General features: G+C 42.1%; 1 protein-coding gene across 1 annotated transcript; it reads left to right on the top strand.

Annotated features, from left to right (window-relative positions):
- The first annotated feature begins 13731 nt into the window (after nt 1-13731).
- LOC124036101 (guanine deaminase-like) lies at nt 13732-24526 on the top strand. Its single transcript, XM_046350247.1, has 13 exons — nt 13732-14007; nt 14094-14265; nt 14943-15030; nt 17360-17465; nt 18930-18957; nt 19129-19236; nt 19424-19531; nt 20879-20976; nt 21292-21359; nt 21888-22034; nt 22497-22618; nt 23075-23102; nt 23356-24526. The coding sequence occupies exons 2-13, from the start codon at nt 14104-14106 to the stop codon at nt 23424-23426; spliced, it is 1134 nt and encodes a 377-aa protein (XP_046206203.1). The 5' UTR covers nt 13732-14007; nt 14094-14103; the 3' UTR covers nt 23427-24526.
- The last annotated feature ends 6 nt before the right edge of the window (nt 24527-24532 follow it).

Raw genomic sequence — 24532 nt, 5'->3', positions numbered from 1 at the left:
TGTGGGAGTATGTGTGTGTGTCTGCATGCGTAACAGTGTGTCTTAGGTGACCAAATGTAGGTGGTGGTTAGGCACATACATTTGAAAATAACATACTAGGAAGGAACATTAAAACTAATGAAGAAACAGGGGGGGGGGGGGGGGGGTAAATAAAAAAATACATCCATTGAAGCAAGAATTCTACTACCAAAGTTAGAGGGTTGAAATTCCCCGTTGTGCACAAGAAAACAGAACGAACAGCGAGTCGAATTAGGCCTAAGACTTTCAGCTCCACTCCTTGGCAGGAGCTGCTCACATCAACAGGAGTCAGGACGAGGATGTGTCATTACCATAAATGACTAGGCCTATAATAGTGTCAGCTGTTCCTCCTCCAGCTTGTCACGATTAAGCACATGTTGATTGATATTTATTTACAATGTTCACCACCTGTGTGTGACAAGGACAGAATAGTGCCAATAGGGGGAGAATAGACCGAGGAGTCACATTTGCTGATCAGTTTTCGTCAAACAACGTTCCGCGTTGGATTGTCATTAACCCTCGAAGGTGCTGTAGCAAGACAGAGATTCTCTGGAACTTTTGTATACTTTTTAGCCAGTAGTTGTCAAAGCAGTGCTCATAAGCCAAAAGTGATCACTGTTTACTATGTCACATACAGTGCATTTGGAAAGTATTCGAACCCTTGGCTTTTTCCTCATTTTGATACGTAACAGCCTTATTCTATAAATGATTGAATTAAATTTTCCTCATCAATCTACACACAATACCCCATAATGACAAAGCTATAAAACAGATTTTTATAAATGTTAGCAAATTTATTAAAATAAATAAAAACTGAAATATCACATTTACATAAGTATACAGACCCTTACTCAGTACTTTGTTGAAGCACCATGGCAGCGATTACAACCTTGAGTATGACGCTACAAGCTTGGCACACCTGTATTTGGGAAGTTTCTCCCATTCTTCTCTGCAGATCCTCTCAAACTCTGTCAGGTTGGATGGGGAGCGTCGCTGCACAGCTATTTTCAGGTTTCTCCAGAAATGTTCAATTGGGTTCAAGTCCAGGCTCTGGTCAGGCCACTCAACGACATTGAGACTTGTCCCAAAGCCATTATTGTGTTGTCTTGGCTGTCTGCTTAAGGTTGTTGTCCTGTTGGAAGGTGAACCTTCACCCCAGTCAGAGGTCCTGAGCGCTCTGGAGCAGGATTTCATCAAGGATCTCTCCGTATTTTGCTCTGTTCATCTTTGCCCCGATACGGACTAGTCTCCAAGTCCCTGCTGCTGAAAAACATCCCCACAGCATGATGCTGCCACCATCATGCTTCAGCATAGGGATGGGGACAGGTTTCCTCCAGATGTGATGCTTGGCATTCAGGCCAAAGAGTTGAATCTTGGTTTCATCATACCAGAGAATCTTGTTTCTCATGGTCAGAGTCCTTTAGGTGCCTTTTTGGCAAACTCCAAGCGGGCTGTCATGTGCTTTTTATGAGGAGTGGCTTATGTCTGGCCACTCTACCATTACGGTCTGATTGGTGGAGTGCTGCAGAGATGGTTGTCCTTCTGGAAGGTTCTCCCATCTCCACAGAGGAACTCTGGAGCTCTGTCAGAGTGACCATCGGGTTCTTGGTCAGTTTGGCCGGGGGGCCAGCTCTAGGAAGAGTCTTCGTGGTTCCAAACTTCTCATTTTAAGAATAATGGAGGCCAATGTGTTATTGGTGACCTTCAATGCTGCATAAATGTTTTGGTACCCTTCCTCATATCTGTGCCTCGACCCAATCCTCTCTGAGCTCTGAGCTACGGGCAATTCCTTCGACCTTATGACTTGGTTTTTTGCTCTGACATGCGCTGTCAACTGTGGAACCTTATATGGACAAGTGTTTCCAAATCATGTCCAATCAATTTAATTTACCACAGGTGAACTCTAATCAAGTTGTAGAAACATCTCAAGGATGATCAATGGAAACAGGATGCACCGGCGCTCAAGTTCAAGTCTCATAGCAAAGGGTCAGAATACTTATGTAAACAAGGCATTGTTTATTTTATTATAAATTAGTTCAAATTTCTTCATTTGTCATTACAGGTTATTGTGTGTAGATTGTTGAGAGAACAAAAAATTTTCTTTTTAGAATAAGTAGAGTAACAAAATGTGGGAAAAGTCTAGGGGTCTGAATACTTTGCGAAGGTACTGCATGTGCAGATTTGGGCACCACCTCATTGCCATCTCTCTCGCTCTGCAATGTGTGCCTCTTGCTTGGGGTCACTCAAATGCTGAGGGGCTGAAACTCATTGGTTGAACTTGAATTGCTCGGGAGCTGGCCCATGTTTTCAAATTTGGGATTACATAGCTAATTAAGGTAAAACAGTAATTCTGCATGTACGAACTACACAGACACATCCAGCCCAAAGTTGGAGGTAAAAGAAATACTTAGGGGCCAAAGTTCAGGAGCATGTCTTAAAGTTCCAGGTACTGAACGGGTAATTTTGCAAGAGAAATAAACAGATTTACATTATAGATGACGATAACATTTTAAAAAAAATGCTCTGCCAGGAAGGGGCCACAGCAGCCTGCTCAGAACATTCAGAGAGGTCAGTGTCATGGCCCTGCAAAGATGCGAAGGACAAACATAAAATTCTGACAGCCCTTTGCACTCTCCAACCCCATAGTGTAGGCCCCAACCTCCACCAAGGTGGCCTGTCACGTAAGGATTTCCTTAGAAAAGCCTCTTCGACTGTATCACGTGTCTGCCTGCTGACTGCAAAGCCCCCTGCAAGCACCACAATTGTTGACGTTGCCTAGTTTACACTAGTTACCACAGCCACAAGGCCATATTTATTTATTTTTTCCTCCAAAAGCGAAATTGTATAAACAGGTGGTGTTTTTATGACTTTGTGGTGAAGAACATGTTGCCTGGGCCAAAATGTTCGATTGTCACGGGCGGTACTGCACGACAACCTGTTTGCCACCTGGATATGCATGGAACACAAATGCTCTCATTCATCGCTTTCTCAAAGAGAAATAAATAGCATTTGCAAGCAATCATACATTTTCCTGGAAACACAAAATAGCGAGTATTTTTGCTTCACTGTCATTGACATCTGTCGGGGAGCAGCAGGGTCTATGAGGCGACGTCAATCAATGTGCTCCACATGCGTCCACCACTCCAGAGCCTGTAGTGACTATTAGCTAGGCTAATTTGTTTAAACTAATTAATGCAATCAACACGAAACAAAACACGCATTAATGTGTCTGACTGTAGCCTAAGCACACCCTTGGGGGTGGCTTATTAATTGGCACAATGTGGTTATTCACGACAGATTTACCTAGATATACCACACATTTAAAGAAATTACTCTAAAACTAGCCTACAGATGGACTAAATGGCCAACATTACGTGGACACCTGCTCGTCGAACATCACATTCTAAAATCATTAGCGTTAATATAGAGTTGCCCACTCTTCTGGAAAGGCTTTCCACTAACGTTAGATGTTGGAACATTGCTGCGGGGTGTCCTAGCTACTATACATGGTCTTGGTCAGACAACGAACAACATGAAATATATTGATTTGGCCCAAAACCACCGAGTCACGCTACAGTTAAAAAGTGCTAGGTACGAGACAAGAGTTAGCCAGCTAACTAACGTAGGTTCGCATGACAAGCAACATATTCGAGAGCAAAGGCAATAATAGTGCTTTGTCGGACACTCGTCTAGAACAAATTAACACCACAACAATTGAACTAACAATGTTCTGTAAACTAGATTAGTGAATTAGATCCAGGCCATGTTTTGACCCTTGTTCTTTTGTGCTTTCTTTGTCTGCTAACCATCTCTTCCTGTTGTTTGGCCGTGTTTTGATAACGTTAGCGCCTCCATTACTCAAATGAATCTTTGCACCTAGGCTGGCACCCTAATTCTTTTTGTGCATGTCCGAATTCAATGTTAACATTTCCTTAGGCGTTCAAATGAAACTCATTGAAATCAACCAGCATCAACTAACATGCTATCAATTCTCAAAAACTGGTTAGCAATTGCAACTAGCTGTCAACTAGTATCGTTTTAGATGATTTTTTTTTCTCAAATAAAGTACAACCACAGAGAATTAGCTTATATGTCGCTATTTTACCCGTTGTCTCGAAAACCGATACTATAGCATACATGGCTAGCTAGCGACCCTCCCTCCCTGACTTGCTTTTTCCCCCAGGCCCAGCCAGACTGGTCACGTTCGAAGGCTTGTGATATGTTCAGCGAGGCGGTGGTGACAGCTTTTGCTCGCTATACCTTGTTTACCAGAGGCTAACGACCAAGTTGGGCATCTCCGGCGCGGCCCACGCTTGCATTGCGTCCTACCTGACAGGTCGCTCCTACCAGGTGGCGTGGCGAGAATCTGTCTCCTCACCACGCGCTCTCACCACTGGTGTCCCCCAGGGCTCTGTTCTAGGCCCTCTCCTATTCTCGCTATACACCAAGTCACTTGGCTCTGTCATAACCTCACATGGTCTCTCCTATCATTGCTATGCAGACGACACACAATTAATCTTCTCCTTTCCCCCTTCTGATGACCAGGTGGCGAATCGCATCTCTGCATGTCTGGCAGACATATCAGGGTGGATGACGGATCACCACCTCAAGCTGAACTTCGGCAAGACGGAGCTGCTCTTCCTCCCGGGGAAGGACTGCCCGTTCCATGATCTCGCCATCACGGTTGACAACTCCATTGTGTCCTCCTCCCAAAGTGCTAAGAACCTTGGCGTGATCCTGGACAACACCCTGTCGTTCTCAACCAACATCAAGGCGGTGGCCCGTTCCTGTAGGTTCATGCTCTACAACATCCGCAGAGTACGACCCTGCCTCACACAGGAAGCGGCGCAGGTCCTAATCTAATAGAATTTATCCTGTGAAACATGTTTTGGAAAGTTAAGCTGAATAACTGATTTCTGTGGAATGGAGATGGGGCGGCAGGGTAGCCTATTGGTTAGAGCGTTGGACTAGTAGCCGGAGCTGACAAATCTGTCGTTCTGCCCCTGAACAGGCAGTTAACCCACTGTTCCTAGGCAGTCATTGAAAATAAGAATTTGTTCTTAACCGACTTGCCTGGTTAAATAAAGGTATAAAAGACACTTTTGCACGTGTTTTTCCTGTATTTGTAGTATAATTTTGTTACAAAAAAAAATATGACCAGGTTTATGGTTTATGTCAGAAATTCAGATAAAGATGTAGTATATTTAAATCAACTGCTAATACTAGGTAAATTTCATATTAAACAAATGGTCCAATTCAAAACTTGTTTAAACTCATTTATAAAGTTATGGCACTACTTTAACTAAAATTTTAAAAAAGGCAATCAACTTGTATTATTAATGAATATGATTTTTTTGTTTAGGATTCCTGGCAATGTAAATAGTTTGCATGTGACTATTCCTCTTTTATTTGTTAACAAAAATATATATATATTTAAATACTATATATACCCACATTAGCTTTTCTTGACAACATTAAAAACACCTAGGACTACCTTAGCCTACCTTCAGAAAACCTATAAGATAATGAAATTGACAAGGAAATGATGAAGGGGACAGCTATGCTTATTGTATGAAGATAAAATTGACAATGATTCAAATAGAAACAAACACACGTCCATAGAAAAATGGCCATAAGCCCATTCATCAGCGACACCGATTAGAGGGGGAGTGTGTTAGAAAGATTTCTCAAATACTGTGAGGAACTATGATTTGAATGGATGTATAAAACATTTATAAAAGGGATTAATTGACTTAATGTGTGAGAAGGAAAAAAATAATAATAGAAAAATGACTGAAGCCTAGCTAAGTACTTCCCTACATTTGTGAGAAGCAGGCCAGGTACTTCCATGCGTGCATATTCCGTCAACATTAAGAGGACTTGTTGCATATTAACGTCTTCATCCATAACACGTTATTCAATTAAAGTCACAGCCATAACAAAATAAACTATTGAGAACTTGCATGCAGATTTCTGCAAAAATATACACAAAACCCCAAACAATGCAAGCAGAGCAGAATTAGGACCATCTGGAAGTTATCCAAATCCAGAAGAGCTGTTAAATTCTACATCCACCTAAAAGGAAGCAACGCCCACATTCCACCAAAGTCCACACCTACAGCGAGAGAAGGATGAACTTAGAGAGGAAGTCTCCTCAGCCAGCTGGTTCTGAGGCACTTTGTTCAAATACAAATAGACCCCACAGAGCCCAAAGGACAGCAACACAATTAGACACAACCAAATTATGAGAAACCAAAAAGATCATTATTTGACACACTAGAAAAGAACCATCCCACCCTCCAAAAAAAACAGCAAATTGGAATGCTACCTGGACCTAAACAGAGAGTACAGTGGCAGAATACCTGACCACTGTGACTGACCCAGAATTATTGAATATGTACAGACTGTGCAATGCCTTGCTATTGAGAGAGTCACCTGGCTCGAGAGAAGACAGGTTATTGTGCCCGCAAAATGAGGGGGAAACTGATCTGCCCTTCCTAACATCCTGCCAAATGTGTAACCACATTAGAGATACATATTTCCCACAAAGCCACAAAGAATGTGAAAACAAATCGAACATTGATAAAATCCCCATCTCTTAGCCCAAAATTCCACACTGTGCAATCACGTCAACAATATCTGGCCCATTGCCATGTGAAAAGGGCAACCAGTGGAACACAATAATTCTAAATAGTAAATAACACAAATAGCAGAATGTAAGTGAACAGATATTGGTACTAGAACTATTTGAACATTGCTAAAAAACTGTACATAGTGAATATTATAACACTTGTAATGTATTTCTCTTTTTGAAACCAAGTAGTGCAATATTAACTTAAGTTATTTGTTGATGTTGCTTTGAGTGTTCACTTATGTTGATTTCACTTGCTTTGGCAATGCAAACGTGTTTCCCATGCCAATAAAGCCCCTTTGAATAGAATATTGAGAGAGCGAAAACTAGAGAAAGAGAGGAAGTAGGCTAAGCGAGCGAGTGAGCAAATGTAAGGGAAGAAAGAAGGGAAGAACAGAACTGACAGGAGAGCTCAAGGAGGAAGCAGTCAGGCTATAAGCAAATTCGGTCTTGTGTACTTTGTGTTCTGTACTATTTTTCCACTTAAGAGGACCTGATGCTACATACCCGACTGTACATTAGTAATAGCTGCTCCCAGCAGTGGAGGCTGCTGAGAGGATGGATCATAATGTCTTAAATGGTGTCAATGGAATGTTTGCTACCATTCCATTGACTCCATTGCAGCCATTATGAGCCGTCCTCTCCTCAGCAGCCGCCACTGGCTCCCAGTCATGTCAATCGGAACTGAAGATTGACTGGTTACCCTCAGACGGAGGACACTACTGCCATTGTGTGCAGGGCATTGTCGCCCCATACCAAATGACTTTACAAACCACGAGTTAATAAAACCACTTACTGTGTGGGTTGCCCTATGGTGTGTGTGTGTGTGTGTGTGTGTGTGTGTTCAATGCTGGGGAAGAGACCTTCCTTTTGTCTCCAATCAATAATATGATTGATTAGGAAGTTTGTCGTTTTCACTTCCTGGGGCACAGGCTGTTGCCGGGGTAGCATTGGGTCTCAGTAGAGATCCTATAAAATTCTGTCTGAAACCTCACTGGAGATCTGTTGCTAGGCTACCAGTCAATATTAGACTTAGGAGGATTGACTGCTGGAACACCTCCAAGTCCAATTGAAAAGAAAATTATACAGCACTATTCTATAGGAGTGGACAGCCCTCCCAACCACAGCAGGCTCACACTGAGAAAACAAAACCCTTTCAGTTCCAGAATCTCACAAACGGGTGGCAACAATTTCACAAAGTGTATACTACACACTGAACGTGTGTACGCATCCTACTTGCGTACACAACGCAATCACACCAGTCTTATGAAAGCAATTTCGATAAAGTGGTCTTATCTAGGACATGGTTCGTTAAACAGGTTGTCCTCGGTCCATCCCAGTCCGGATCTCAGCCTACTTCCCTCGTCCCTATAGTCTCCCTCTCTCTGGGTGGTGAAGAGAGGAGATGGTGTTACCGACACACCCAGGTGTGGGGCCTCAATGCCTTAACACGGATACTGGCTGTACGCCCTATACCCTAGGACAATATGCAACAATAAAGAGTGTGTGTACACACCGGAAAAGCGGTCTGCTGACGGTGTGGGACACACCTTCTGACTCATGACTGAGTCACCCGACTACTCAGGTAAAAAAAAAAAAAAATTTTTAAAGACGACCTCACCCTACACACACTAGGGCTGTCCCTGACTAAATAAGATCTTAGTCGACCAAGAGTTCTGCTCTTTCGACCAATCGATTGGTCTACATTTAAATAAAACTTGTATTTTTCCATATATTGAGCATGTCTGATGCTTTAAGCACACGGATTAAATAATTAAGAAAAACTACTAGAGGGAGTACAAACAGCAATTGATTTGATTGTGCAGGGCTCAGAATTGCTGCCTGCGCTGTGTTAAAAAAACAAAAAACAGTGAGTGACAAGAACCCATCGTCTCCCTCCTCCCTGCTGCAGCGACCACCATAGAACAGCAAAGTGTTCATCCCACTGTCAGTGTTGCTGAAACGGCAACATAATTACAGTCATTTGACTGAAAAGCTCTGTACCGAAATCATTCATTTGTTGAGGGGAAAAAAAAAACATTCCCTATTCCCTCAACCCTGGCGCGCTTCACGTGACATATATCACATGCACATGACCAAAGGCCGAGTCGCACAGGACTCGTATTACTAGAGAACATTGGTCATGTAATCATTACTCCAGAATGTTTGTTATTCCAGAGGACGATTCAGATGGGATTTGGTTTAGTTTATTATTTTTTTAACTGCCCCCTATAATTCTTATTTCTGGTCAATAAATTAACAGTTCTGACAGAAGCCTGGAGGTTTTTAATTCTAGGGATGAATATACATTATTTTAACATGTTGAGAGGGTTAGGGCAACACTGATAACTTGAGAACCAAGCTCAAGTTTCTAAACCATCTTTGGTTTACTGTCTCTATAATATTTGAATTGAGGAAGTGTGATCATAAATCATCATGATATTTTGGTGATCTTCAGTTCAGATGTGAACTAAATGCAATTGAGATGAGTTTTAACGCTATGGATGAGAAAGTTTGTATTCTGCTTTAATATCTATTAACCGCAAGGGTTGAATTAAATAGGCTTAGGGTTCTTTACTGATGCATTTGACAAGATTAAATTCAGACGCACAAAACAAACAAAAGCATTCAAGGTGAGAGTTCATATACAAATGTCCTACATGAAGCCTAAGTTAATGCGCAGCACTTAGTTCAACTTATCGAATCAGTTATTGTTTTCTTACGCAAACACCTGTCAAACACTTCTTTCAACACAGGAATGTCTATTTGTACAGGACTAGTATTATGAGAGGACCATGGAGTTATCAAATAAATAAATAAATATATATACTGGCTGGAATAGTTACTCTCCTGCCATGTAAAGATTACTGACGGGCCTCTCGAGTGGCACAGTGGTCTAAGGTATTGCAGTGTTAGCTGTGCCACTAGAGATCCTGGTTCGAGTCCAGGCTCTGTCTCAGCCGGACATGACCCGGGAAGATCCACTGGGTGGCGCACAATTGGCCCAGCTTCATCCGGGTTAGGCCGGCAGGGATGGCTTTGTCCCATCGCGCTCTAGGGACTCCTGTGGCTGGCCAGGCGCATGCATGCTGGCACGGTCGCCAGGTGTACAGTGTTTCCTATGACACATTGATGTGGCTGGCTTCTGGATTAAGCGGGCATTTTGTCAAGAATCAGTGTGGCTTGGACACACAGCTCTTGACCTTAGCCTCCCCCGAGTCCGTAAGGGAGTTGCAGCGATGGGACAATTTGATACCATGAAATTGGGGAGAAAAATATACAATTACTGACTGGCAGATTCGGACGGGGCTAAAATTACAGATTTGGCGTTTTGTGCTCATAATTACATTACCCGACCTCCCCCAGTAAAACTAATCCCATCCGAAGAGGGCACAATATGGCCTGGAGAAGGTTGATCAAGGATCTCTGTACTTTGCGCCGTACATATTTCCCTTGACCGTGACTAGTTTCCCAGTCCCTACAGAAAAACATCCCTGCAGCATAATGTTGCCACCACCATGTTTCACGTTCGGCATTCTGGCCAAAGAGTTCAATCTTGGTTTCTTCAGACCAGATTATGTTTTTTCATCATGGTCTGAGAGTCCTTTAGTTGCCTTTTAGCAAACTCCATGCAAGCGGTCATGCGCCTTTTTACTGAAGAGTGGCTTCGGTCTGCAGAGATGGTTGTCCTTCTGGAAGGTTCTCCCATCTCCACAGAGGAACTCTGGAGCTCTGTCAGAGTGACCATCGAGTTCTTGGTCACCTCCCTGACCATCGAGTTCTTGGTCACCTCCCTGACCAAGGCCCTTCTCCCCTGATTGTGCAGTTTGGTGGGGATGCAAGTTCTAGGAAGAGTCTTGGTGGTTCCAAACTTCTTCCATTCTTTAAAATGGTCACTGACAAAGCTCCAGAGTTCCTCTGTGTTCTTGGGGACCTTCAATACTGCAGACATTCTCCTCACTTTTGTTAGACAATAAGGCAAGGGCTGTTTCATCTCATTCTATTGCTGCCTCTGCCGCATTGATCAACACTAATATGAAGTTAACCTTGTTATTATGCACATAGCAACATGGTCTAGGAAAAGGCACCAATTCAACAGCGCAATGATGCGTTTCAGAACCGTGGACAGTGACCACTAACCAACCCGGGACAAAGCACATTTATTTTATAACACAATTATACTTTTTTAGTGTTGCACCATTGTTCTTATGTAACAAAGATATATAATTTCAGTAGCATGTTTTAGACTGATCCCCATGGCCTCCACAATGGATCAGTCCACTCAGACAGGTGTCTTGTATAGAGGTGGGACGATTAATTAGGGCCGATTTCAAGTTCTCATAACAAATAAAAAAAATATATATATATATATATATATATATATTTAAAAAATAAATAAAAATAATCGGTAAATCTGCATTTTTTGGAAGGCGATTGTTTTGCAATCCACGAGGAGACCGAGTGGCAGGCTGACCACCTGTTACGCAAGTGCAGCATCAAAAGGACCTTGTGACTGCAAGGAGCCAAGGTAAGTTGCTAGCTGTCCTGTTGGAAGGTGAACGTTCGCCCAGTCTCAGGCCCTGAGCGCTTTGGAGCAGGTTTTCATCAAGGATCTCTCTGTACTTTGCTCTGTTCATCTTTCCCTCGATCCTGACTAGTCTCCCAATCTCTGCTGCTGAAAAAGATCACAGCATGATGCTGCCACCACCATGCTTTACCGTAGGGATGGTGCCAAGTTTCCTCCAGATGTGATGCTTGGCATTCAGACCAAAGATTTCAATCTTGGTTTTATCAGACCAGAAATCTTGTTTCTCATGGTCAGAGTCTTTAGTTGCCTTTTGCCAAACTCAAAGCGGGCTGTCATGTGCCTTTTACTGAAGAGTGGCTTCCGTCTGGCCACCCTACCATAAAGGCCTGATTTGGTGGAAGGCTGCAGAGATGGTTGTACTTCTGGAAGGTTCTCTTATCTTCACAGAGGAGCGCTGGAGCTCTGTCAGTGTGACCATCGGGTTCTTAGTCACCTCCCTGACCAAGGCCCTTCTTTTCCGACTGCTCAATTTGTCTGGGCAGCCAGCTCTAGGAAGAGTCGTGGTGGTTCCAAACTTCCATTAAGAATAATTGAGGCCACTGTTCTTGGGGACCTTCAATGCTGCAAACGTTTCTTAGTACCCTTTTCTAGATCTTTGCCTCGATACAATCCTGTCTTGGAGCTTTACGGAAAATTCCTTCGACCTCATGGTTTCTTTTTTTCAATTTCGAGTCGCAGTTCCCTTCCCTGGAAGTGGATGGCGCCAAATGTTTATGTTTAAACTCGGACAAAACAGAGATGCTAGTTCTAGGTCCCATGAAATACACAGATCTTCTATTGGATCTAATAATTAGTCTTGGTGGTTGTACAGTCTTCGCAAATAAAACTGCGAAGGACCTAGACCTTACTCTGGACCCTGATCTCTCTTTTGATGGACATATCAAGACTGTTTCAAGGACAGCTTTTTTCCATCTACATGACACATACCAAAATAAAGTATTAAATAACTTCAGTTTGTGCTGTGTACGGCTGCTAGAATCTTGACTAGAACCAAAAAACTTTTTAAAAAATGGATCATATTACTCCAGGGCTAGCCTCTCTAAACTGGCTTCCTGTTAAGGCGAGGGCTGATTTCAAGGTTTTACTGCTAACCTACAAAGCATTACATGGGCTTGCTCCTACCTATCGTTCCAATTTGGTCCTGCCGTACGTACCTACACGTACGCTACGGTCACAAGACTCCATTTGTATGGAATGGTCTGCCTATCCATGTGAGGAACACAGACTCGGTCTCGACCTTTTAAGTCTTTACTGAAAGACTTATCTCTTCAGTTGGTCCTATGTTTGAGTGTAGTCTGGCCCAGGAGTGTGAAGGTGAACGGAAAGGCACTGGAGCGACAAACCGCCCTTCCTGTCTGCCTGGCGGTTCCCCTCTCTCCACTGGGATTCTCTGTCTCAAATCTTATTATGGGGGATGAGTCACTGGCTTACTGGTGCTCTTCCATGCCGTCTCTAGGAGGGGTGCGTCACTTGAGTGGGTTGAGTCACTGACATGATCTTCCTGGCGGGGTTCATGCCGTGGGGGAGATCTTCGTGGGCTATACACGGCCCTGTCTCAGAGCAGTAAGTTGGTGGTTTGAAGATAACCCTCTAGTGGTGTGGAGACTGTGCTTTGGCAAAATGGGTGGGGTTATATCCTGCCTGGTTGGCCATGTCTGGTGGTATCGTCAGACGGGGCCACAGTGTGTCCCGACTCCTCCTGTCTTAGCCTCCAGTAATTATGCTGCAATAGTTTATGGCTAGGGTCAGTATGTTATATCTGGAGTATTTCTCCTGCCTTGTCCTGTGTGAATTTCTCTCGGAGGACCTGAGCCCTAGGACCATGCCTCAGGACTACCTGGCCTGATGACTAGTTGCTGTCCCCAGTACACCTGGTCATGCTGCTGCTCCCATTTCATCTGTTCTGCCTACGGCTAAGGAAACCTGACCTGTTCCCCAGACATGCTACCTTATCCCGGACCTGCTGTTTTCGACTCTCTTTCTCTACCGCACCTGCTGTCTCTGAATGATAGACCTGCACACCTGTTGCACCCTCTCAAACACTGTGATTATTATATTTTGACCCTGCTGGTCATCTATGAACGTTTGAACATCTTGGCCATGTACTGTTATAATCTCAACCCGGCACAGCTAGAAGAGGACTGGCCACCCCTCAGAGCCTGGTTCCTCTCTAGGTTTCTTCCTAGGTTCTGTCCTTTCTATGGAGGTTTTCCACACCACTGTGGTTTTGCATTGCTTGCTGTTTGGGGTTTCAGGCTGGGTTTCTGTATAGCACTTTGTGACATCGACTGATGTGAAAAGGGCTTTATAAATACATTTGATCATAGCAAAGAGTCTGAATACTTCTTTCTGTACAATAAGTTGTTTCATTTTTTTTTCTCTCACAAACCTGTTTTAGCTTTGTCATTGTGTGTAGATTGATGAGGAAATGTTTTTATTTAATCCATTTTAGAATAAGGCTGTAACGTAACAATGTGGATAGGTCTGAATACTTTCCAAATGTACTGTTTGTTGAGGGTGTCTGTGTCATCTGACTATGCCTTAATGTTTTACAGTAGATCAATTATCAATGCATGGATAAATTATATTTAAATGAATTAACACCTTGTTGAGTCAGGCTCTGATTGTCTCTCTCTTGCGCTAATCAGCACCTTGTTTTTGGTTGCTTCTCATGTTGACAGATTGCCTTCATTGGGAGTGGGCAGGAAGTCGACAGTCTGTCACAGAAGTGGGGGTTTGAGGCCTTGGCTGTTACACAGCTTGGACAGTAGTGAGTGAAGAGTTCATCTTATGAGAGTAACACTGATTCCTAATTCCTAATCTATTTGTGACTGAAGTCCATTTTGTTGTCTGTAGTGAGTTCTTCATGCCAGGGATGGTGGACACCCACATCCACGCGTCTCAGTACAGCTATGCAGGCACAGCCCTGGACCTGCCCCTGCTACAGTGGCTCAACACGTACACCTTCCCAGTGGAGGCCTGCTACAAAGACTTGGAGTTCGCCCGCAACGTCTACACCCATGTCGTGGTGAGCGGTCTGAGCCAAACTAACAAACCTCAGCCTATAGAAGTAATCAGGGTCGTGTTCATCAGGCACCAAATGGAAGAAACAGACCTGGACTTGTCTAATAAGAAACACACAATGTTTTAAAATATATGCCGTTGCGCACCTGAATCAATCCGTCCCACTTGCATAGAGGATTATAGACCATTCTTATCCTTATTTTCTATTCTAAATCGTCTGTTATACTTATTTAAAGCCTTGTGTTGCAGAGGTTAATATTGCAATGATAATGGACACTCGGGAGCAGCAACTTTGGTTGCCGTCTTTAATTTCCCTTTGTGTCTATTTTCACTCGTTTTTTCGGAATTCACTGCAGGGCAGGGATAGGGATGCCAAAGGAGGGCCAATAGCAGGCTGCTATGGCCATTTTAATAAAGGTTAAAGAGAGCGTTTACGTATGTGAAGCTTTAGCTTATTTTAAATGACCTGCAGTGTAGCAAAAACAATACAAATGTGAAGTATTTAAGTTGCTTCCTTGGCTACTGTAAGGAAAGCTCACAGTGACAGTAGCATAGAAAATCTGATGAAATCTGGATACATTGTAACACATAGCAGGCTAGGGCAGGTGATATTTGCACTGATGGAGTGGTGTTTATGAACAATCGGGCCTGAATACTAAAACCATCTCTTGTCTATTTCAGAAAAGAACCCTGAGAAACGGTACCACTACGGCTTGTTACTTTGCCACCATACACACCGACGCTTCTCTCCTGCTGGGCCAAATCGCAAGTGAGAAAACAGACACAAACCTGCACACACTCTACCGCTCACTTGCACGATGGCTTAACATTGAAACATTGTACTTTGACCTGTTCCCAGTGTTCTTCTCGCCTGTTTAACTCTTGTTTATTACATAAGTACTAATGACAGAGGAAGGGAAGAACATGCTCTGTGATAAAAGAGCACGGGACATTATTTGACTGGCTGTAAACATTAACCTCAGTCACAATGTACAACTACCTGGAATACACACACACACACGCCTCCACTGCGTAAGTTGTTATGCAACAACTTATCAATCAGTCTCTTTTTTTTTTTAAGGGGGATTGGGACTCCACTCTTTCAAATGTGTTATATTTATTTAGACAGGAAAGTAGGGAGACTGACACCAGGGGATAGACTGTATTAAATGTGGTAGTGTGGGGATTATAACCTCGCTGCCGGGGGACACAATACAAGTGGTCTGGAGACAGCTGTGTTGACTGCTAGGCCAGCCTCCGGCACCCAGTCTCTCGCTATGTAGTTGGGTTATGTTGACCATGTTACATTTGTTATTTCACAGTGCAAACGTCATTGTGGGGGGAGTCTAGTGTGTAAATGTTTTGTTAACGCTTTGAGTCCCAGGCTGTAATCGGAAATATTTTTGTGCTTCTATACCAATGACGGTATAGGAATGGACAAAGCCGTCGATCACGTGACACCATTCATTTCTATGTGAAGACTCAATAGCACATTGAAGCCAAATGAAGTCGGTTAAGATAGCATCTCATGGATACATAACATGCGCAGTTTGAGCTAATTCAGGAAGTGGTGTTGCAGGCTAGCTCCAGTGCTGCCTCCCCTCAATGAGTAACTCAAATTGAAGGCTGGCCGGGGTACTGCAGGCTGCCATTAGCAACTAAATTGTCCTTCTAACTTCTATGATTTTTACAACATTATCGTTTGAAGGACTTGCATATGGTGTAGCAGTTATTGGTACCATGATTGTCTTCGAATTTGTATTTTATTTACATGAAGATTGACCACAAAAATGGCCATTTTCCCATTCACTATAATGGGGATCTTGTTTTCTGCAAGCAACGCCTGCAGTATCGCAGTTGGCCTTGAACTCCTGTGGCTTCATGGGTCTGTTGATCTGTTCCGAATTCTCTTAAACATTTTTTTTTTTTTTTTGCGTTGGGTTCCTCTGTCTTCTGCATCTGCCCGACGATTAACCTGTGTGTTGATGGGGGCTGAACTAGAACGGTGTTTGTGAGACCAAGGCTGATCGGGGCGGATCCCGAAAGCTGTTCTTCTCACAAAACCCGTCTGTGACGTCCAAGCGGTTTGAGCTACAAAAAGCATTATGACCCCACTATGAAAAGCTGAGACTGTTTTGCTCTGACACTCACTCCGCACAAGAGTCGTTAGAAGGTAAGGAAGGGTTCTTCTACATAGAAAATCATACACAATTATTGCATTGGGATCGTCCCTGGTGTTTTCCTAAGCTTTGCTATATCTCTCAGATCCACTTCAGAATTATCCTGTGGATGTTCAAGTTTATTTTGCCAAGTTCAATTTCTGCCCCGGGGTTTGTGTCTATAATACTGTAATAAGATCGCATAGTTGCTGTCACAAAGTCCAAACTCCACGCAGTTGTCACTGACTAGTTGTATAATAATTTCCCACCCAGGAAACAATTTCTGCAATAAAAACACGAGGTTATTGCTTGCCATACCTTTTTACTTATTGACATTTGTCAATAAAACTTATGAATGTAAGTGTTTTATTTTTGTGTTCTACTTGTTGTCCTGAAAATAAAATGATAAAACACTTCAGTGTGAGGTTAAATGAGGGCAGGGATAGCAGGTAATGAAAGTATTGAGTTTCAGGTACAGGGATTGGCTGTACATGAACATCTTAATTTGCTCCATTCCATCCTTATGGTTTCCCACTGTAATGAAAATTATTTTCACAAACACCAGCTCAGAACAAGACATGAACATAGGGTTTTGTATGTAGAGGAATCTGTCACTTTCACATCTACTTACTGCATGCATGGAATGTTTGTCCTTTGGTGGTTGCATTACTCCTCCTAAACCGTCCAGAGTTTGTAGGACACCAGAATTGTTTCACCACAACCAACAGCGCTCCCCCCTTTTGGTTTATGAGATTTAATGTTAGCTTTAGTTTATTAAGGTTATTCCAGGATGCTGATGAGCAACGTTACAAATGTCCCTTTTGACTCCAGTCTGATACGGTCTCGACAGAGTGCTACTCTAATCACACCAAATGCAGCTCCCCTGATGGGTGATTTCACCAGTTTGGTGACCTTTTCCAATCTTTCTTGTCATTCCAGATGATTTTGGACAGCGTGCCCTTGTGGGCAAGGTGTGTATGGATATAAACAACTTTGTCCCACATTACAGAGAGACGCTAGACAAGTCCCATGACGAAACCAACAGGTAGGTAATAGACAGAAGAGGGGTCAAGGCTGTATACATAATAAAGATTTAAATGATTAGAGCATATCCCATATCTTTTTGTCCCGCCCCATTTTGATATCTGGACCCCAACCATGTGGAAAAAATTATGCCATTAACTAACGGTGACTGTTTCATTTTTATTTGGGGCTATGGCAGTCAATTGAAAGACATTCTAACAGTATTTCTGATTGTCTTCTCAGCTCCACATCGCATGCTTTTAATGTGGGGCTTTGACAGTCAATTGCAAATGAGTCTGACATAATGTATCTTGTCACATCACCACTAGTTGGATGGGTGGGCTTGATGCATGTCACGTCGGAGCTTCTCAAAGTCAGGGGTTTTAATGCAGATGAGCGCACTGAATCCAGCTTCACACAGACATGAGCTGGCGAAGGGTCCCATGAGTTTTATGGTGCTTTCAAGACCGGGAACTCTGAAAATACTAGGTCAGTAAGTCGTAGCTTTAGAAAGAGGCCCGAGTTCCCGAGTTGGAATTTCGAGTTGGGTGACCGTTCAAAACAATTTTTCGCAGTCGGTGATCATTTTTTCAGGGTGCCCAGTTGTCTTAAATGCAAAATATGTCCTCGTGAATAGAATCCCCCAACATGTATAGCGAACATGGGCATCTCGGCCCTCACAGCTAACGTCCACTTGGAGAGCATAAGTTGGGGCGTTTTTGAGTAATTTAGTCAGTTTCCTCTTGATTACTAGAAATAGTTTACATTCTTAGTTTAAAAGTGTTATCTGACAAGGGTATTGATGTGAGTTTCTGTGTCTCTGCCTCCCCACACATATTTTTCACCATATCAATTGCGGCCGATAATATCAAAGTATCTGCATTGGTGTGTGGTTTCATAGCGGGCCTAGCCTTTCACCATGGGAATGATTTCAAATGCAACGGTCAAGTGCAGCCTTTTCCCATGATCTACGGGTGCTTTGTGTTTGAATTTGATCATTTAGATTGGAATCATTTTTATTTTTAAGGTTAACCACATTATGATGATTTTGAGACACAAAGGCATATATTTTTTTCCCCCTCGGGATTTTGGATATTCTCGCCACCCTATTTTCATATCCAGTCCCAAGTTTTAGAACTTCTGCTCTAGCCTCACAATATCTCTCACAACATTTGTCATATTTCAACATACAGAACAAGTATGGCCCTCAGAAAACAAAACTCATCAAATGCATCCTCAGCAAATCTGAAAGGAGAAATTAGTGAGGAAATCATTGTCTCTGAGCCAGTTGCTGCAGTCTGAAAAACAGGATTCAGTCCTTCCTTACAGTCACATCTTGCCCAACACACATCTGAGGAGTATTGATTAGGAACCAAACAGAAGGAAATGGAATGAATCGGAGAGGGACCTACCTGATAGAAATTTGTTTTCAAAATTATTTTGAAGGAAAAAATACAAATGTGATTATTGTCTTGTGTTGCTCTAGGTTCATTAGTGAGATGTTGAAGAAGAAGGTAAGACTCCTCAGCCCTGCTAGCACAGGGGGGGTTCTAAGGGTACATGTACAAGTCAGTGGCAATGTAGGGATTGTACCCCCCCTCAAAAAAACATTTGTGATCAGAATCTGTGAAAGGAGCTTTTTAGGATATTGCTCACTAGGTGTCTTTCTGTCTTGTTTGGGGCAGTACCCTCTTGTAATGCCAGTGGTGACCCCGCGCTTCGCCCTGTCTTGCTCTGCTGCCCTGCTGGGTCACCTGGGAGAGATCGCCAAGAATAACCACCTGCACATCCAGGTGAGCTTTGCCAGCCTGTAGCCACAGTAACCAAGTCAAGGGGATCCTATGGGAATGTCCTTTGAGGATAATCATTTATTTATCTGTATTTATCTCCCTTCCATTCTCTCTCTCTCTCTTGAATTTATACACATTGATAATCACCTGAAGATTTAAAAAATACATTGACTGTCTCTGTGATCCCCAGAGTCACATCAGTGAGACGAAGGAGGAGGTGAAGCTGGTGAAGGAACTGTTCCCAGACTATGACTCCTACACAGACGTCTACCACAAACACAACCTTCTCACTGACAAGGTTAGCCCAACACACACAGTACAAGGACATTCTATGGATAATGAAAATCATATTGCTGATTTATGATGATAGTGGTAGTAATGGTAGTAAGTATGCTGATGATTATCATGATAGCGGTGGTAATGGTAGTAAGTATGATGATGATTATAATGATCGCGGTGGTAATGGTAGTAAGTATGATGATGATTATAATGATAGCGGTGGTAATGGTAGTAAGTATGATGATGATGATTATAATGATAGCGGTGGTAATGGTAGTAAGTATGATGATGATTATCATGATAGCGGTGGTAATGGTAGTAAGTATGATGATGATTATCATGATAGCGGTTGTAATGGTAGTAAGTATGATGATTATAATGATAGCGGTGGTAATGGTAGTAAGTATGATGATGGTGATGATTATAATGATAGCGGTGGTAATGGTAGTAAGTATGATGATGATTATAATGATAGCGGTGGTAATGGTAGTAAGTATGATGATGATGATTATAATGATAGCGGTGGTAATGGTAGTAAGTATGATGATGATGATTATCATGATAGCGGTGGTAATGGTAGTAAGTATGATGATGATTATCATGATAGCAGTGGTAATGGTAGTAAGTATGATGATGATTATCATGATAGCAGTGGTAATGGTAGTAAGTATGATGATGATGATTATAATGATAGCGGTGGTAATGGTAGTAAGTATGATGATGATGATTATAATGATAGCGGTGGTAATGGTAGTAAGTATGATGATGATTATCATGATAGCGGTGGTAATGGTAGTAAGTATGATGATGATTATCATGATAGCAGTGGTAATGGTAGTAAGTATGATGATGATTAATCATGATAGCGGTGGTAATGGTAGTAAGTATGATGATTATTATCATGATAGTGGTTGTAATGGTAGTAAGTATGATGATGATTGTCATGATAGTGGTTGTAATGGTAGTAAGTATGCTGATGATTATTATAATGATAGTGGTGGTAATGATAGTAAGTATGATGATGATTATAATGATAGCGGTGGTAATGGTAGTAAGTATGATTATAATGATAGTGGTGGTAATGGTAGTAAGTATGATGATGATTAATCATGATAGCGGTGGTAATGGTAGTAAGTATGATGATTATTATCATGATAGTGGTTGTAATGGTAGTAAGTATGATGATGATTGTCATGATAGTGGTTGTAATGGTAGTAAGTATGCTGATGATTATTATAATGATAGTGGTGGTAATGATAGTAAGTATGATGATGATTAAAATGATAGCGGTGGTAATGGTAGTAAGTATGATTATAATGATAGTGGTGGTAATGGTAGTAAGTATGATGATGGTGATGGTTCACAGACTGTGATGGCTCACGGTTGTCACCTAACCGATGAAGAGCTGAAGCTGTTCAGAGAGAAAGGGGCGTCCGTCGCTCACTGTCCCAATTCCAACATCTCGTAAGTGTTTCTCATTACCCTACAGTTCACGTCCTTGACTACGCCTGTGTTTTCCCAAGGGTCATTGATGGAAGATGTGAAAGGAAAGACCATGTCTTAGGATTTAGAAATAAATCCCGATTCTTATTTTTATATCATACCCTATTCTTTTAAAACACAGCAGTGATACTAGATATCATATCAGCACTCAAGATAGAACCTGCCCATGTTCTCTCTCTCCTCTCTCTATTTCTCTCTCTCTCCTCCATATTTCTCTCTCTCTCTCATTTCCCTCTCTCTCATTTTCCCCTCTCTCTCACTCATTTCCCTCTTCAGGTTGTGCAGTGGTATGCTAGATGCCCGCAGGGTTCTGAACCACAAAGTAAAGCTGGGGCTGGGCACAGGTGAGTCCATGACAACACACTACAAAGCAGATCATCTTCCTTTTACCAGAGCGCACTGTGTTCTGTATCGTTTTTAGCCCATGAAAAAAACAAATGTACTATCCCTGAGTTGTCCATATTTTAAATGTATAACTAAATCGTGGTTGAGTTATATAATAATCTATATATTTTTGATCAAATTAAAGTTGAATGAAGTTATTTCAAATGGCACTGACAATATTATTTCTTAGAATATTTATTTTACATTCATTACGATTTGGGATGATCCTGTTTTTTCATTGAGGCTGGCAATAGAGGCAACTTTCTTCTAGGTTCCCTGTCCGGTATCAAACTGGCTTGACACCATAACAACATGAGATAAGCTGATCTGCTGGTTTATTTTATCACACAGGTGCATGTTATTTCCCGTTAGTATAGTTTTTAGAAAACCAGTGCTTTTTTGTTGTTGCAATTGGCTCTGTGTTTAACGCATTAACACATTTGTTTGTGTCTGCACTTGTGCGTGTGTCTGTGTTTCCGGCCTTGCAGATGTGGCAGGAGGCTACTCTCCCTCTATGCTGGATGCGGTGCGGAGAACGATGGATACCTCTAAAGCCTTGACCATCCAGGACCCCCAGTACCAAACGCTCACCTTCGAGGAGGTCTTCAGACTGGCCACACTGGGAGGCAGCCAAGGTGGGAGACCTGGCCGGAGGGTTGGGAGGGTCATCGTCACCACTATTATTACATCAATACATCAATCAGTATGAATGATTTGATACATGATGATTTATGAATTGATACATGATGATTTATGAATTGATACAGATTCATGCGCTCAGATGTTACTTTTCAAAACGCCTGTGCTGCAGCATCGATACATTGCTCACAGCACAAACGTTCTCACAGAGTGATGCCAAGCCAATAAGTTTATATGCAATCACCTAAACGGCAATGAAATACATAGGTGACATTTCTGAAATATAATCCACTGACTGTACAGGTATATCCATTTTGCAGCACATGTATTTGACCTGCACTACAGTCAAAAGCCGTTTAATGAACCCAACTGTACATCTGTGTATTTGTTTATTGAGTCCTTGATTGATGAATAATTGATTGATATTCTGAGCTCTGGGTTGATTGTTTGGTTTGTAGCCCTGTCCCTGGATGAGCATACAGGAAACTTTCAGGTAGGGAAAGACTTTGATGCTCTGCGGGTGAACACGGCCATAGCAGGAGGACCCATTGATCTCATCAACCACGGAGAGGGGCCTAAGGTAGGAACCAGTCTCCCAATACATAAAGCAGGGATCATCAACTAGATTCAACTATGGGCCAATTCTTTCTTGAGCGGATGGTCAGGGGGCTGGAACATAATAACAAATCATTTGTAGATTGCAAATTGATCACAAGAAGCCCAAACGGATATAATAATTTCACACCTTGCTTTCATTTGTATATGATCACATACCTGTATATCTCTCTGTTATGCGTGGGAATACATTGGAACAGATTTCCAAAATTAAAATCGCTTTGAGCTGATTTGCCTGTGTTCCTACTGTCTTGTGTCCCAAAGAAATATATATATATATATTTTTTTTTTAAATTTAAAAATAATATTATTTTTTTGCAAACAAAATGGGGGGGGGGAATAAAATGGGAAACCCCTGTTACCTGTTGAGTCATTCTGTCTCCCAATACATAACATTAATCTTGGTTCCATTTGATTTCAGGTGCTCCTGGAGAAGTTCTTGAATTTGGGTAAGAGTTTCGTTTCTGTCTCTCTCACACAACATGTTTTCAGACTTTGGTGGATGGGCCCTTTACGTGCCATGAAAGTATTGTGGCGAATTCACTGATAGCCACGACGGGGACTCAAACCTGGGTCCTTGCAGCTGTCAGCCAAGAGGTCCAAAACTCTTGAGGTCATCACTAGGTGTTGTAAAATCTCTCAAGTATGTTCAGGTTCTTTTTTTTCTCCTTCTTTGTTCCCCCTTTCCCTTCCTCCTTTCAGGGGATGATCGGAACATTGCGGAGGTGTACGTGGCAGGGAAGAGAGTGGTCCCATTCGTGGTAACAACATAGATTTGGGTTTGGTTGCTGGATTGTTGTCAATCTTGTTACCATCTGTCTGAACCCTCTACCAGTTTACCTGACTGCTGTTGTAACAGGACAGGAGGTGATGAGGAAAATGTATTCAACGAGAGGGATTATTACTCTATATACATTGTGTGTGTGTTTTCAATCATCTAGTGTAATTACATACAGTTAAATTCAATGGATGATATTGCTGCTCATCGTGAAGTTCAGAGTGAATCCTATGTTGTCATACTTGTGTCGTAACCCAAAGAACATCATTGTCTGTTGTTTTTGTTATTTCAAAGTCGAGGGAAATGTGTGTGTTTATGAATGTAGGTTTATTCAATTCAAGTAACTTTTATTTCCTGAGAGGGAACTTCATCTATGGTGACGGCTTGATATTAACAAGATATATAACAACACAGCAACATAAAACACGTGCAGTATAATAGATTAGATGCAATCATAGGCTATATACAAACACAAATAAAAATGTCAAGGGTTGAAGAGTTTGATGGATGATGGCACAAAACTAGAAGCTGCTCTCTTAGACTTTGTCTGCCAGAGATCTATGTATCTCTGCGCCAGGAGGAAAGGGAGTTGTACTGGTCCAAGACTTATCTCCGTGTGTAAGGTCCAAAGCTATTTGTTCCCCCTATTGTATCTGTAGCTTTGCATTTGTCCAGATTTTACAGCATCCTTGACTTCGTCTCGGGCCTAACAACACAAGTGCCAATATATCCTCCAAACACCGGTTTCTCTGGCATTAGCACTTAACGGTCATTATTATGCAACTGCTGTTCCATGCTACAGTGCTGAGTTTAGCAGAAAAGGCTACAGAGTATCTGCATGATTTTAAGTGAAAATGTGTCTCTTTTTGTTTGTAAATTTTTCGAGTTTTCACACCTGGAGGCAAAGATTTTAACACATTATTGATAGTGGTTCCAGGATAAAGTGTAGGGTTATATGAAAATATAGAGGCTGAACACTGCAAACAGCATAGCTTTAAAATGATTTTGTTAAAGCAAACATTCCTCCAAGCCAGATATTTTCCCCGTCTCACTATAACGCACAGATCTACTGCACTTTAGACCCATCTGTGTGTGACAGGT

This window comes from Oncorhynchus gorbuscha, linkage group LG05 (genome assembly GCF_021184085.1).
Source record: "Oncorhynchus gorbuscha isolate QuinsamMale2020 ecotype Even-year linkage group LG05, OgorEven_v1.0, whole genome shotgun sequence".
Classification (NCBI taxonomy): domain Eukaryota; kingdom Metazoa; phylum Chordata; class Actinopteri; order Salmoniformes; family Salmonidae; genus Oncorhynchus; species Oncorhynchus gorbuscha.
This window is presented reverse-complemented; position numbering and strand designations above follow the sequence as displayed.